A 16,522-nucleotide genomic window follows, 5' to 3' on the forward strand; every position below is an offset into this window, starting at 1 on the left:
GTCGACTACTCCAAGTTCTAGTCGACTAATCTAGGGTTTCTACAGTTTGGGATATATTTCTAAACTTGATCTTTGAATCTTTGGTTATTTATCTGTTTCATCGTGTCTAGATCTAAGAAAGCTAAGCAAACCCATACTTCTGTTAACGATGAAATCATCATTTATTTAAAAAGTCCTGATTTATTAGAAGAATTTAACAAAAATTCAACTTTTAAAGTTCTTCCAGGACGATTTGTGAAATTTGATGATTTTATACCCTGGAATTTTGGTTTATATTTTGAAAATGTGGGATTGCTTGAATTATTCTCTACTGAATATAGAAAACCCACATATCCATTTATTATGCAATTGTTCTATACTAATATAGAACGTGTGGGAACTATTGGTGGTTCTGAAAAACTCAAAACTCTTGTTAAAGGAATAGAGATTGACTTAACTACAAAGTCAATTGGTAAAATCTTCAATATTCCTTATCAAGGAGTTTCTCTTAGGTCTGTTAGGATGAATGATTCAGATCTGTTATCCAATCATATATTTCTTCCTGGATATTGCAAACCTTTAAATAACTCAAACAAACTTCGTCCAATTCCTAGGTTCATTGCACGAATCCTAGCCTATAACTTGTTTCCAAAAACTAGGAGTTTTCATTTCATTTTCCTAGATTTAGCAAAAGCTCTATATGCTATAATGAGAAATATTCAAGTTAATTGGGCTGAAGTTTACTTTGATAATCTTCTGACAATTTCAAGAGGATTTCTTCCTTATGGTGCATTTCTAACAAAAATCTTTGATAAATTTCATGTCGATCTCCAATCTGAAAATTCTGTTGTCCGTTCCATTGATTTTTTTGATTCCAATGCCCTAACTAGGATGAAATTGACTAATTTTGAAATTCAAGAACATAATCCTCAAAATGAACCTCATCAAGAAGAAATTCCACAAGATTTACCACAATCTTCAACTCAAGCAGGAGCTTCTTCTAGTCAACCACTACCGTTTCCTACAGAACCTTCATGTTTTTCAGACGTGCAATACAACACTTTAAGTACACATATTCTGGAACTTGAAACTGGTCAAAGAGCTTTATATTCCCAGAACTCATATATCATTAGTAATCAAGAAGAGCTAATCAAGAAGTTTGAAGACTTGGACACAAATCTTAATGCGTATTTTCAAGGACAGCAACCCCCTCCAGCACCTTAGGATGTTTTTATGTTAAGTTTCAAAACAATTATGTTATTTTGTTTAAGTATCAAAAACTATGTGGTTGTGAGTTGTTAGGACATATGTAATATGTTATTTATGTTGCTACTATGTCAAGTATGTTGATTGTGTGTTTACTTATCTATGATGATGTTTGGTTAGTTAATATATGTGCTACATATTTTAAACAGATCATGGTGATGAACATTGTGGAACTTTTGGTCTTTATGGCAAGTCTTTGCCTACCTATTTGGATGGGTGAAGTTATGGACTATGTTCATAACCTTGATGATTTGTTTGAAGTTTTAGCTCATCTTGAAGAAATAATGTCATGTTTAGCATAAATATTTTCCTCTTTTTGTTGATAACAAAGGGGGAGAAATAGTTATGTATTGTTATGTATTGTTATAGACTCAAATTTGCATATATGCAGGGGGAGTAAGTATGGTTATTTTAAGTTTTAATCTGATTATAAAATATATACTTATGCATAAATTATTTGTTATCATCAAAAAGGGGGAGAATGTTGAATATCATATTTCCATGATAGTATTTTGATGATAACAATTTATATAGTGTGTGCACTAACTTTTTTATGCAGATTTCAATATCAGAATATGAACAAGTGCAAGATGTTTTCAAGGCATTATGAAGTGAAGAAAATGAAGAACAGATGAGATAATGTATTTTATATTTTCTTTACTTAGAATTATTGTACAAGACTTGATCACACACACGCACACACACATAATATTAGAACACACTAACACAGGCTTAGTGTGTTGGTTAACTATAGAAATCCCCTATGTTAACCATTAGAATTATAGTTAAAACTTAAGCATAAAAATATTTTATTTCATAATTTTTACTCTTAGTAGTCGACTAATTAGAATAGTAGTCGACTACTCATGTATAAAACTTAAATGTATGTTTCTGTTATTTTACAGTATAGTCGACTAATGTAGATTGTAGTCGACTACTCAGGTGTTTTATAGAAACATAAGTTTCTGTCTTTTTACAGTATAGTTGACTAATCAACATTATAGTCGACTACTGAACGCAAATTTCATTTTATCAGTTTCTGTCAAAATACAGTGTAGTCGACTAATGAGCATTATAGTCGACTACTGAGAAATTTTCTAAATACACAGAGTCTGTTTGAACTCAGTGTAGTCGACTAATGTGTATTGTAGTCGACTACAGATACAGTTTTTCCAGTATTCAAAGTTTGAATTTATGACTATTTATAGCCGTTTTTAAACATTTTTAAAGTTCAAAAATTTGTCTTTTCAATGGCTATAAATAGGTTATTTGTTCAGAAAAAATGTAGAGACTTACATACCCATAAGCTTTGATCTTTGTACATTTTTTCAAGTGAAAAATATTCAGATTTTGAGAAAAAGAAAAGTTTCTAAAATTACCTCTGAACATCATTCAAATACTTATTGTTTAGGCAATTTATAGAGGTTAAGAAGAATCCTAAGCCACTGCTACACTTCAGTACACATTCAAGGCTTATAGGATCAATTGTGTTCTTGCTTCAAAAAGGATTTCTCTCGGGTTTGAGAGGGTTGATCTCTTGGTTTAGAGATTGGTGTTCAAATTGGCAAGGTGTTTGTTAATTGGTGTTGCAATTCGCAGGGACTTACAAATTGGTCAGGTTTGCGTTTGATTTTGTAAGTTTATTCAAAATCATAGTGAAAACTCTCAAGCGGGATTTGCTTGGGAACTGGATGTACACCGGATTGGTGGAACTAGTATAAATCCTTGTGTTTGTGATTGTGAATTTCTGAGATTACTATTTTTCTTTGCAATTTATAATATACTTTGCATAAATTCTAAAAAAATACTATTCACCCCCCCTCTAGTGTTCAAGTGTATCTATTTCAGATCCTACAGAATATACTCGATGAAGAACTCTTCGAATGAGTCTGCCATCTCGATGGCCGTCTGATGGTACAGAATTAGGTCTTGATTTCTGACTTCATACTCTCCACGAATTTGGTTGACTATCAGTTGAGAATCACCAAAAGCTTCGAGATATTCAACCCTTAGCTCTTTGGCGAAACTGAGTCTAATGAGCAACGCGTTATATTCGGCTATGTTGTTGGAACACGGTTCGGTGAGAGAATAGGCTTGAGGCAGCACGTGTTTCTCCGAGGAGACTAGGACGACTCCGACTCCTGAGGATATTTTTAAACACCCGGGAGCGCTAGCCACGTTAGTTGCTCGGGAAGCACCATCGAAATACAATTGCCATACCTATTGATGAGAGGTAGTGTTGACTTTGTGGGTTTCATTTGGTAAATTTTCATATAGTTCGGGTGTATCTTTCATTGGATTAACCGCTAGAAGATCACAAGTTGCTTGTCCTTTGACTGACTTTTATTGCTTGAAATACAAGTCGTATTAGTACAAGAGCAGGACCCATCTCGCTAATCGCCAATTCATGGAAGCTGGTTGACTCATAAATATCCTGACTAGGTTAATATTGGAAATGACGTAAATTGTCTGTCCCACCAGGTAGTGTCGCATCTTCTGAATTGCAAACACTAGGACGAGACATTCCTTCTCAATCATCGAATATCGAGATTTGGCACCCACCAAAGTATGACTTAGATAGTATACTTCCTGTTCATGATCGTTGTCATCATCTTGTACAAGTAAAGCACTTAACGAGTGGTTCGTCGCCTTGACGTAAATAAAGAACAGTTTGCCCGATTTTGGTGCCACGAGAGCAGGAGGATTTTGTGAGATATTCATTGATATCTTCAAACACTTTTTGATAGGCATCATCCTAAATAAATGACACACCTTTCTTTGTGAGTTTGGAGAATGGTTGGCATTTCTCAGAGAGGTTCGAGATGAACCGGCGGATATACGCCAATCGCCCTTGCAATCCTCTAAGTTCTTTGAGGTTTCTCAGGGGTTACAATTCGTGTATTGCCTTCACTTTATCGAGATCAATGTGGATATCCTTTGTGGTGACGATGAATCTGAGGAATTTACCGCTGGACATTCCAAGGAAAGACTTAGTAGGGTTCATCTTCAATTGGTGACTCCGCATGAGATCAAACTTCATTCTCAAGTCTTTAATATGATGGTCTTTGCTACGGCTTTTAACGACCAAGTCATCAACATAGCATTCGACGATCTTTCGGAGGTGTTCTTGGAAAATCTTCGTAATTGCCCGTTGGTAAGTGGCGCCTGCGTTCTTCAAGCCGAAGGGCATGACTGTATAACAGAGAATGCATAGGGGCGTTCTGAATGCGGTATGCTTTTCGTCGTCTGGGTACATCTTAATTTGATTGTAACCCGAAAATCCATCCATAAAGGACATTCTCTCGAATCTGCACATGTTGTCAATGATGACATCCGTGATCGGGAGAGGGAAATCATCTTTCAGATAAGTGGTGTTCAGGTCTCTGAAGTCGATACAGATTCTGATTTCTCATTCTTTTAGAGGACCGGGACAATGTTTGCTAACCAATCGGGATGTTGTTCTTCCCTGATGAAGCCCGAGTCAATCAATTTTTTGACTTCGCCTTAATTACCTCCATAATTTGCGGACAAAACTGTCTCTGCTATTGCTTGACAGGTTTAAATCCGATTTAATGATAAGGCGGTGCATCGCCACATTTGGATCAAGTCCTAGCATATCCTTGTAGTTCTAGGCGAAGACGTCGATATATTCCTTAATGAGGGCAATCAACTCCTCTCTTTATTCTACTGGGAGGCTGTCGCTGACGAATATAGGTTTCAGATTCGTTTCGTCACCCATGTTCACCTGGACCACTTTATCTTCGGTGGGAGGTTCTCTTTGCTCGAACTGGTCGCCGTATTGGATATTCAGGTGATGGATCCAAAGATCTTCCTAAGTTGGTAATTGATCGTCCTCTTCTGCTGTAGAGGGATTGACCGTGGCCATGTTCGACATTAACCCTTTGAACATTTCTCCAAGGCTGACGTCGGAGTCCCAACTTGAAGAATCGGATGCGTGTCCATCCTTATTTGCTAACTAGTAGATAACTTGCCTACAACATTCATCATCAGATGAAGAGACATAACCCATGCCTCTTTTATGTTCGTAGTAGTTGTCGGGTTTCCTTTTTGGTATATAAGCAGAACGGGGTGGAACCCGGATACCTTGACCAAAGCGGAGACATTCACCGAGTGTGAGATTATATCCTTGTTTCTTTATATAGTCATGTACTTGTGAGCTATATCTGAAGAAATGTCGAACAAGTCCTTCATCACCACTATCATTCTTCGAGAAAAGATTTGACGACGGGTTTGATTCTCCTTTACCGAAGACTATCTCTTTTTCATCCCCTGCCTTAGCGGGAAGGACAAGAGTTATTCCAAATGAGTTCTGGACACACTTCTTCATCATGCAAGATGATCGAAGCGGCAGATGCATGTCAGGCTTATTATATACTCCCTGCATTACGTTATTAAAACAAGGCGAGTACTCTAAATCGTTATTTATTACATAATCGACAAGTTGCTAGTTACAACTTTCATCTGGCGATTCGTCACCATCAAGATTAATTACAAGAGGTTCAATGTCATTAAATACAAGACCTTCATCATAATCGAGCCTGACTTCAGTATCAGCTTCCTCTCCGCTATCCGTCCCCAGCGCCGATGGTTCAGTATCGGACTCACCACCATAAAGAAGGGAATCAGTAAAGTAATTTTCTAATCCCTTAAATGGTTGCTTATCCACGATCACCGTCTTAACCTCATTATTAGTGTCAACGTATTTCAGACACTGATGGAGGGTGGAAGAGACTATAACATTACTGTGGATACAAGGTCAACCTAATAATAAGTTATAAGAAGTCTCCGCATCAATCACATAGCATGTAACTTCAGACTTCAAATCTCCATGCTGACACTTCACTCGGATTTTTCCTAATGGTCTGGATCCACTGGTGTTGAATCCATAAATAACAGTGCCTGTGGAAGCCAACTTGCTGATAGGAATTCCGAGATGATACATCAATCAGAGTGGCATGATGCTAACTGCAGAACACGGATCCACTTGGACTCGGTTGAAAACAGTTGAGCCAATGTACCCGATAAAGTATAAGGGCTTGTCATGCTTCGAGATATTCACTTGCATATCCTCTTTTGTGAAAGTGATGCAAGGGAATTATTTAGTCGCCAAATTGTAGTGTTGAACTGTTGGCTCTGGTTCTTCAGGGATTTGCTTAATCTGAGTGAGGAAAATGTTAGAATCAGCCAGAGCTTCTTGCAAAGCCTCCCTGGTGTCTTTGGAAAGGCGTAGCAACTCATATAAAGTGATCCTCACTAGGATGTTAGCCAGCTGGGCCATGACATCAAAGCGGTATGGAGCATTCAAACTTTCTGGTTTATCTCTTCTAATCGGTTGATTGAAACGAGACTGCTTCAGAACTTGAACTTCTTTATGCTGGAGATCTTTCTCCTTTTGTTTAATAGTTGGATGCTGCTGGGGTTTTTTAGCGGGTGTAGGTGGAGTTGTGACCACCCCCAGCTCAGCCAACATTTTAGCATTCGGATCAGAAACTTCAGGATACTTGTATCGATATTCATTCTCACTCTTTGTAGCAAAAGCTTTGTGCTCGTCTTCCGAAGGCGGAAAAGTTGGGACTTCTTTGTCGTCTTTCTCTGGAATTGCTGAGGTGGGGCAATAGGATTTGACCTTTAGTTTGGACTTCCTCTTGGAAGAGGATCCCGTCCATTGTTCGTCTTCAAGTAGGTCTGGATGGACCCAAAGAACTTCACCGTTAGGGGCCGTATATGGTATAAGTTCTTTCTGGCATTGTTCATGAGGATCATCGTTCATTGTCTTCATTTCCACCTTCAATACCAATTCTGGTTGAAACCATGATAGAAGCACTGAACCGAAGCTGATAGAGACCGCATCCGCACCCACCTTCTTTTCCTTTGACTTCGCAGTTATGTTGCCAACATTGACCAATGCTTGAATTCGGTTCTTGAGAACATAACAAGCTTTAGTAGGATGGTGGACCCTCCTGTAATACACACCATATTTCAGATCCGAAGTTCTCTTAGCTTCCTCTTCGTTTGTGATTAGCGGTAACTTGATCTTGTTATTATCAAAGAGGTACGTGAAGATGGCAGGAACTTCATCTTCTTTGAAGGAATATTCTTTTGGAAATCTAAGTTCTGAAGTCTTTGACTGCCTTTGAGGTTGTTGTGCTTGGGGCTGTAGTTAGAATGATGACTGGTGCGACGCTTGTTGTTTCGGCTGTCGTTGTGATGTTTGATGAGCATCTATGGCAGCTACGGGTGCCTTTCCTTTGCCTCGAGGAGTAAAATTCTATTTTGGAGAATTAGCCATTGGCTGACCTCTCTCAAGTTTCTTTCTCTTGAGGAAGCGTTCGGCCTGTTCCTCACGCATCTTTAATTCTTTTCAAGTCTTGGATGACACAACCCCCATGGCTTCTAAGACATCCAGGGAGAGACTGTTGTGGTAAGTTTGCAGAATGAACTTTTCCGTGACCGGGTCTCGACAGTTCATTACCTTATTCCGGAAATGCTTGACGAAATGTCAACTGACTCCCCATCTTTTTGTTTTTACGGGTGCCTTTCCTTTGCCTCGAGGAGTAAAATTCTATTTTGGAGAATTAGCCATTGGCTGACCTCTCTCAAGTTTCTTTCTCTTGAGGAAGCGTTCGGCCTGTTCCTCACGCATCTTTAATTCTTTTCAAGTCTTGGATGACACAACCCCCATGGCTTCTAAGACATCCAGGGAGAGACTGTTGTGGTAAGTTTGCAGAATGAACTTTTCCGTGACCGGGTCTCGACAGTTCATTACCTTATTCCGGAAATGCTTGACGAAATGTCAACTGACTCCCCATCTTTTTGTTTTTTGTCCAGCAGGATTCCGATTGACACTTCAGTGTCGTCATCGAAAAAGTTGGTGAGGAACAAGCTTTCCATATCGTCCCAGCTATTGATGATTCTAGGTTTGAGACGTCGGTACTAATCGAAGGCAGTCCCACGAAGGGTGCTAACGAATGACCAGACCATCAAAGCCTCATTCCCAGAGATCATGCCTAGGTGGGACTTGAAATAAATCAATTGTTGAGCGGGTGAGCATTTCCCGTTGAATGGTGTGAAGTTAATTAGATTGAAATTCGCTGGATACGAAATTGACTCACACTCTCTTGGATATGGACACTGGATACTAGTCTTCTTCACCTCTTGAACTGACACCAGAGCATTAATTTTTTTTTCGAGCTCTTTCATCTTCTTATCCTCGCCTAGATCTTTCTTCGGGTGATTTTGAGGAGGATGAGGAGATTCTGTTAGACCACCTCTAGTGTTATTGTTATTGGGAGGAGAGTCAGCAAAAATAGTCTCGTCCACATCCGAGTCGTTATCAACCACATTTGTTTGAACAAGTGTGGTATGGTGACGGCTGGACTCAGCCTGTTGACTTGGCTCACGTTGTTGATGAGGTCGTTGAACATGCAATTCCCTCATTTGCTGCATAGTCAATTCTATCTCTATTTTTATTTCAGCTCTGATTTCTTCTCATTGCTTAGCCAGAGCTTCTTGAAGCATTTGGACTAATTGATCAGGCGTGATAGTAAATGCCTCTCTAGCTTGTCCTACACTGGACATTGTATCGTCAGATGCGATTGCAGAACTAGCATCCGAAGGCTCGTCATTTGGAGATAATCCTTCATGCATTCTCCTATAATCTCTACGTCTAGTAACCCTTATCTACAGCCGCGATATTCTTTGAGAGAGCCTTTGATCAACCCTTCCTTCTGGAGAAAAGTCGGGATTAGAATTAGTGGCATGCTGTTTTCTTTTATCAGCCATGTTGATAGCGACTTCTGAAAATTCTCTATCTTGAGTGGCTGATCTTTTCCTGTGGAAACATCTCGGTTTAGTTCTTGACGCTTCGGTGGAAAGTCTTTGAAATACAGAGACCCTCTGTGGAGCGGTCTTTGAGCAACTACATTCAGATAATACTATCCTGATGAGCTTCTCACATGACAATGTGGACTCTTTTCTCGAACAGTCCTTTTTTGGGATTTATTCACACCCCCAACCTGATAGTACAACTCATCGGCATAATGGCCGGAGCATCCTATCGTCTGTTGGTATGATTTCCTCCTTTGGTGACGTGTGGTCTTGTTGACGTTCTTAGGAAAATTTGTCGTTATCGAAGTTACATCAGGAGTCGCATGTTTGGAACCACCCTATTGCGAGTGTAGAATCTCAACGGGCTCATAGGTCTCGACACGAACTCCCAGATAAGAGGTGATAGGAATTCTCCTAGGAGGAGAGGCCTCCTTGTCTTTATCATGCAACTTACACGAACAGGTACATCGAGGTGTCTCGGTTGGTTTGGAAGCAGCGGGACACCTTTGAGCAGTAGTTAACTTCATGGGAGGATGCGTACGACCCCCTGACCGAGGAACTACTTGGGTTTTATCCACCAGACCTAAACGTTCTTTTACTAGAGCTTTGCCTCGATCTTCATGCAGAGGACCAAGGCGATCCGCCATCGTGATTTTAAACTTTGATAGGTCAGGACTGACCCAAGGCTTCACTGATGGTGTAACAGATGTAGTTGGAGCAGACAGACGAGGAACGAATGTTGACGTAGTTGACGAAGCAGTCGCGGGGGCTTCCCCATGAGACACTGTCTAGTGTCTCGGTTAAAGGGAACCGCCTCCGAGTCTGATTTTCGTGTAAGTTTAGACTTTAGGATCCAAACTTTGCGGGCTTTTGGTGGTTCTTTGGCCATCGTTTACTTCTTCATTTCTTGTGTCTTCTGCACAAGGACACGGGCGTGAGCGATATTTGCACGACGCTTTTGGATGTGTTCATTGAGAGTTGAATGTGTTCTTTTGACTTGGACCCATTTTTCAGTTAATAGCTTGGAGGAGATGTCGGTAGTCTGCCTTTGAGGTGACCGACTCATTTAACACCTATTTGATTCAAGGTCCACGTAGTAGCGAACTCTGTCAACTTGTTCCATAGCCTTAGCTAGCTGATGAGAACGACGCTGGCGTTGTCTCTGACAAGCTCTCTTCATCAGAATTGGCGAACTTTTATTCAACAACTCCTTGATAGGAAATGAATCGTCGTAAGCAGAGGTTTCGGCATTGTTGATTGCCGGAACAGCGTTACGAGGAGAAGCCTCGATAATAGTTGGGCGAGAGTCATCACCCGTAGCCTTCATCGGAGTTGAAGACCAAAAAACCTTCTTTGAATATGAAATATTCCTGCATTTGTGAGGAGAGGAAGATCTTAAGGAGGAGGATGAGAGGTACTCCTCGAACTTTACTTGGTCGAACTCGTATTCGACCGTGGAATCAATTAGTATCTTGATTGGTTGCGACACGATAATCTCCACAGCGAGACTGTTTGCTCCCACTGTGGTCGCCAGAGTGTTTGCATCGAAAGTTGGTTTATTCATGGAACTCATTACAACTTTAATCGTTACAACAAGTTCAAAAGAGTTAGTCTTCTTATAATACTTTTCTTACACGAATAAAAAATAAAAATACAACTCTCTAGAAACACATGCAGAGGATGTTTATCACCCACTACTTGCGTGGGATCTTTGCCTGTACCAGGGGCGTGTTAGCCCGTGGACGACTGAATCACAAATCCAGGTTGAATCGTGAAGAAGGCTTGGTGTCGATGTTTCATTTTAGAAACAATGACTAAAGTGAATATCTTATCGGTGTAAGATGAATATTCTTCTCAAGATCAAGTCAAAGCTTAGATCTCGAGGAATCACCAAAATCTCCTGAAAGCACTTGAAAGTGATGAAAACTCTCTTTCTATTGCTCGAAATTAGCCAAAATGCTAGTGTCTTTGCCTAGAATCTGCTTGGTCCTCCTGCATATGGGTGATAGGGACGCATTTATAACCCCTAGAAGTTGTATTTGAAGGTAGAAAATCAAAACAAAGCCCAACTGACATCCTCCATTTCTGAGACACGTTCTGTGTCTCAGAAGAAGGAGCTCAGCCAGTCAGTTTTGTAATTGATTTCTCCATGTTTAAGTGCCATTATTTCTGCAGTTATGAGCATACTTTTTGTTTGTAACGGTCCTCCCATGTTCACACACGATCTCTAACAGTTATGAAGCCACGTGGACCGCACAAAACCCAAGAAAACTATCAATGGAAGTGTGAAACTCCCCGATAGTTTCCGAGATAGTTTTCGTGTCTCGGAAACTATGGGTTGTCTCATAGCTTCTGAGACAAGTTATTTGTCTCGGAAACTATGAGCTTTCTCAAAGTTTCTTAGACAATTTCTTTGTCTCGGAAATAGCATGCTTCCCATTGTTTCTTCGTCGTTTTGTATTTTTATGCATTCCTTGTATCAGATGATCCTCTTTGACTCAGAGGATGACGTTTATCGTATTCTCTTCCTCTCGAGCTGTGTGCTGTGTTCTATAGGTAGTTTTTAACGTCTACCGTAAGCTCACTAAGGTAAGCATATTCACCTATCATTATTTTAGAAATCCTAAACTTTGTTTGTTTCAACTACCTGTTACAAATTCTAAAATTCGTTATCTTTGAGTTTGAACCAAACACGATATTATAAATTGCAGGATTTGTTATCCTATAATAATGTTGAACCAAACAAAATTTTAGAAGTCCCAAGACATGTAAAAAAAAATCTATGGATTTTGTTGATGTTCAGTGATCACACAATCAATTATAATGGTTGAGGGTAAGATTGATGATGAGGGGCCGCTTCCTTCCCCGAATATCCGATTCTGAGTTTAGTAGCTTAAGCTTGCATATATAATAGTTCGTGAGAGGACGGGGCTTGGTTCCGTCGTGGTTCCTCCAATGATCAAGTCAGCTAGTGAATGTGAGTGGGAAAATGAAGAACTGCGTGAGTTCTTTTGTATAGTGTATTTGCTTAAGATGCAATCAAATTAGATCAGATCAGAGGTCTCAGATCAGATCCCCCGGTATGTTAGAATAATACCTCTATTTATACTGGTGGTATAAGGATAGAATGGACACTTCGGCCGAGCATGGGATGGCGGTGAGCGAGCATGGGCTGGCTGCTGCGTCATCTCCTACTTTATAGGTGTCGGCTGATGACTGGAGAAAGATCACCTCAGTGCATTAAATGAGAAGCGATTGGAGGCATGACGATGTCGACGTGACCTGATGAGTCATGAAGACTATCGGGGCTAGAGGCATGATAGCTCCTGCCAAATATTAAATGCGATGCTGACACTTTGTCAGTGGGAGAGGCTCGAGGTTGGAGGTTGGAGTCGTTCTTTAGCTTCACCGAGAAGTAACGCCTTTCGAGTCGACCTCGCAAGGCGTCGAGTAACTGGTCGAGTGAGCTCGTTGCGAGTTGTCTTCAATAAGAGTATCGGCAAGTACCGCCTTTCGAGTCAACATTAGGGGATGTCGACTCGGCGAGTCAGCTAAGTCGGGATCTTTGCTGGTCTTTGGCCGCCAATTTGATTGGGGGATTACATGCAGAAGTACACATGTCCGTTGCTGGTAAAGGGTTACACTTTGACGATTGAAAACACCATAACAAATTTCAAATCCCCTAAAGAATTATAAATTCTATAATTTTGGCATTTGAACACCAGCACCTTAGAACCTTTACAATTGTTAAATTAATAACATTGACTACTTAAGTGGGTCCCATACTATATCTCAAAACGGATCCTCATCCAATCCAAAATATCTCTACCGTCTCCGCACTCCTTAAACCACATCAACATATCAAAACTCGCAGCAAACCCATGAACAAGCAAGAACAAGAATGAGGACTGGAACGAATCACTTGTCCCTGTCCCTACCCCCATCCTTAACCCCACCAAGAACAACACCCAGAATCCTATCCCAACAGCGAAGCCCGGACCTTTTCCGCTCCGGCGCCGTGCGGGCGATTCCAGCGAAAGACGCGGCGGCGGCGATAAAAGACGAGGGGTTCCGGCTGCTTGACATAAGGCCGGCGTGGGAGAGGGAGAAGGCGAGGGTGAAGGGCTCACTCCACGTGCCTCTCTTTGTGGAGGACACTGGCGTGGGGCCCATCCCCCTGGTGAAGAAGTGGGTGCATTTTGGGTACATTGCCTGGACGGGGCGGGCCTGACGGAGATTTAATGAAGGTTCGTGAAGGAGGTGGAGGGGGTTGTGAGTGATAGGGAGGAGAAGTTGCTTGTGGCTTTGAGGGTCTCAGGTAAAAATTAAACAACTTAATTTGGAACTTTACGTCCATTCAATGCAATTCTCTATGTTTTTTTTTACTCAATTTCTATTATATATATATGCAGATGTTCATTAGGAGGGATCGACTGTTGATTAATAATTAGAATATTTATCCTTTCCCCTAACCATTAATATCAAATTGTTGTAATTAAGTAATATTGTTACAGGTCACTGATCGCTGTAAAAAAATTGCACAAGGAAGGGTACAAGAATTTAGGGTGGCTGGCCGGAGGTTTCAACAAAGCCAGCGACGCTGACTTCCCCGATGTTGAGGGGACCACCAAGTTGCAGTACGCCACCATTGGCGGAGCTTCCTACTTCTTTCTCCAAATCCTTTTGTTGCTGAGAGTAGTTGGCAATGACGACAAATGATGAGGGCTTGAGCTCTCTATTTGGTTTGGATTTTTGTTATTTGAGTTCTACTAATCTGCCTTGGAGTATGATTGGCTTTGCATTGTTTGCTCGATCATGTGTGGAGGTTGCAATATTCAAATTGTTTTTATTTTTATTCTCAAGGACTGTTTGATTCGCTGAAAGTGTAATTGCGATGTAAGTGTCAGTTTCGTGCAATTACAGTTGCAGTTTTTTTGGTTCTCTTTTTTTCTTTCAATTTGTAGTTGCAAATGTAGATTTCTATTTTAGAGCATCACATTTTTCAGACTTTGAACGGCGGTTGATCAGAGTTTTGGGTCACATTTTAAACTTCATTTACTATTCTAAAATATCATAACTTCAGCTTATGTCCAAATTAAGCTGCATAGTTGTCAATTGTGACTAGAATTCTTCTTTTCACAAATGCAGCTTGCAGTGAAACAAACACTTGCAACTAATCTAGAAAGTACTCTCTAGCTAGGACGCAACCTTGCGATTATAACAAACCAAATAGGCGCAATCAAAATTCACATTATTGAGCTTTGTTAATAAGAGTTTTATGTATACGAATCATTTATATCATGTGCTAACGTCTTCATGCAACACGTAGTACGTCTCCATAATTTTGTAACAAGTAAATCTCCTTACCAATTTGTGTTCCACGAATAATATTCCATTTAGTGCTCAGTTTTTTGAATAATTCCTAGTGGTGTATCTTTGTTAAGTACTTGTGATCTCCTGCATCGTCAACTTGTTCCAAGGTCTATCTTAATATATATATTAGTATTTCAGTCCACGTGACATAACATAGATTTATGGAGAATTGGATAGTTGAATTGTGATGGAAGTAGGCAATTGTTAGTTCCTTTTCCCTTCCAAATTTGAGTGCATTTTCGATGATTTCTTCTAGCAGTAAGCTATTTCCACGGATTTTCACAAGCATATCTTTTTTCTTAAATAGGGTTAATTTCACAGCATCTCCATGAACTTTGGAGTCTCTAACATGTTGTGTCCAGTAGAAGCGGACTCAATCCACAACAAGTCGGTAAGCAACGCACGAAGAACAATACGAGCACAATTCACAATGAGAACGACCAAAACCAATCACAAACACATAGAATTTACGTGGTTCGACAAATTTGCCTACGTCCACGGGGAGAGTATGAGAAGATTTCACTATATGGAGGAGAAGTATAATGGGTTACAACTCTGTCAAACAATCAAAATAACCCTAATCAACAAGATCTCACTCCCTCTCAATAACCTCCCTCTCAAAATACTCAAAACAACCTCTTTTCTCTGTTTAATCTCTCTCACTTAACTCTAAAAAATGTGCATCTAATATATATACCCAACTCCAATTAAATTAGGAAATAGGTTCGGCGAATTCCGACCCTGTAATGTGCACGCGATCAGTCGACTGACCAGCGTGAGATCCTGTAGCGTATTTTTCATGCGATTTTTTGTCTTTTGCAATAATTCCTCACCTTAGCGAAGTGTTCTCAAAACTGAGCCAACACCAACATGAGCACTAATGTGTCGTCTCTCCAAATCCAGCTGCACTAATATGGTTGCCTACGTACCCCCTCTCTCAAGGGATCAAGCCGCCCGTAGTTCATCCAAATAGCCTTGACAAGCCTCAACAAGCACGAATCCGCAACAAGTTTCTACAGTGATCGAACTTGTTGCTAGGGACCACCTTCGTGAGCATATATGCAGGATTGTATTTTGTGTGGACCTTCACAAGCTCTACATCCTCATCTTCAAGAACATCTCGGACGAAGTGATAGCGAACGTCGATGTGCTTCGTCATCGCATGGAAGACATGATTCTTCGTCAAATAGATAGCACTCAAGCTATCACAAAAATAGTGATAGACCGCTGTGAAGCACGAAGGTCCTCCAAAAGTCCTCGAAGCCAAATTGCCTCCTTAACAATCTCTGTAATTGCAATGTACTATGCCTCTATCGTCGACAAAGCAATTATAGACTGTAAGGTGCATCTCCAACACACCGGCGCACGGGTCAAAATGAACACATACACCGTCATTGACCGACACTTATCCAAATCTCCAGCATAATTAAAATTTACGTATTCAATACATAACTGCCCACCACTAGTGTCCCGCTCGAACATCAAACCAACGTTGAGAGTATCTTGAATGTACCTCAAAATCCACCTCATGGCATCCCAATGACCCGGACCTGAGTCATGCATGTATCGTGAAACCATGCTAACTGCTTGTGATAGATCCGGCCTCGTACATACCATGGCGTACATCAAACTTTTCACTGCACTTGCATAAGGAGTCTTTGACATCAACTCTTTATCTTCAACTAACTTTGGTAAAAGATTAGCTGAAAGCTTCAAATGGGCTCCTAAAAGTACAGTGACTGGTTTTGTCTCCATAATAACATTGAATCGCTATAACACATTCTTCAAATAAGCCACCTATATCAAACAAATTCTGTCATTATCTTTGACTCTGCCGACCTCTATCCCTAAAATACACTTTGCTTCACCCAAATCCTTCATCTCAAACTCACTTGAAAGCTGTATCTTCAATTTATCTATGGCGGATCTGGAAATGGAAGCAACCAACTGTGAACTTGTGGGAATTAGTGGGGCCACGCCCACGTGAGTTGAGCAGGACATCAAGCGGCAAGCAGCACGCGTGGGGGCCACATCCCTTTTGCGCAGGCAAAGCGCG

General features: G+C 40.6%; 1 protein-coding gene across 1 annotated transcript; it reads left to right on the forward strand.

The window, feature by feature from the left end:
• On the forward strand, window positions 12,904-14,089 carry LOC109842823 (rhodanese-like domain-containing protein 10). The gene is given in 4 exon segments (XM_020411722.1): window positions 12,904-13,334; window positions 13,337-13,396; window positions 13,399-13,411; window positions 13,608-14,089. Coding segments are annotated over 4 exon segments (618 nt in total). The 5' UTR covers window positions 12,904-12,994; the 3' UTR covers window positions 13,813-14,089.

This window comes from Asparagus officinalis, chromosome 5, assembly GCF_001876935.1.
Source record: "Asparagus officinalis chromosome 5, Aspof.V1, whole genome shotgun sequence".
In the NCBI taxonomy this organism is placed as follows: Eukaryota; Viridiplantae; Streptophyta; class Magnoliopsida; order Asparagales; family Asparagaceae; genus Asparagus; species Asparagus officinalis.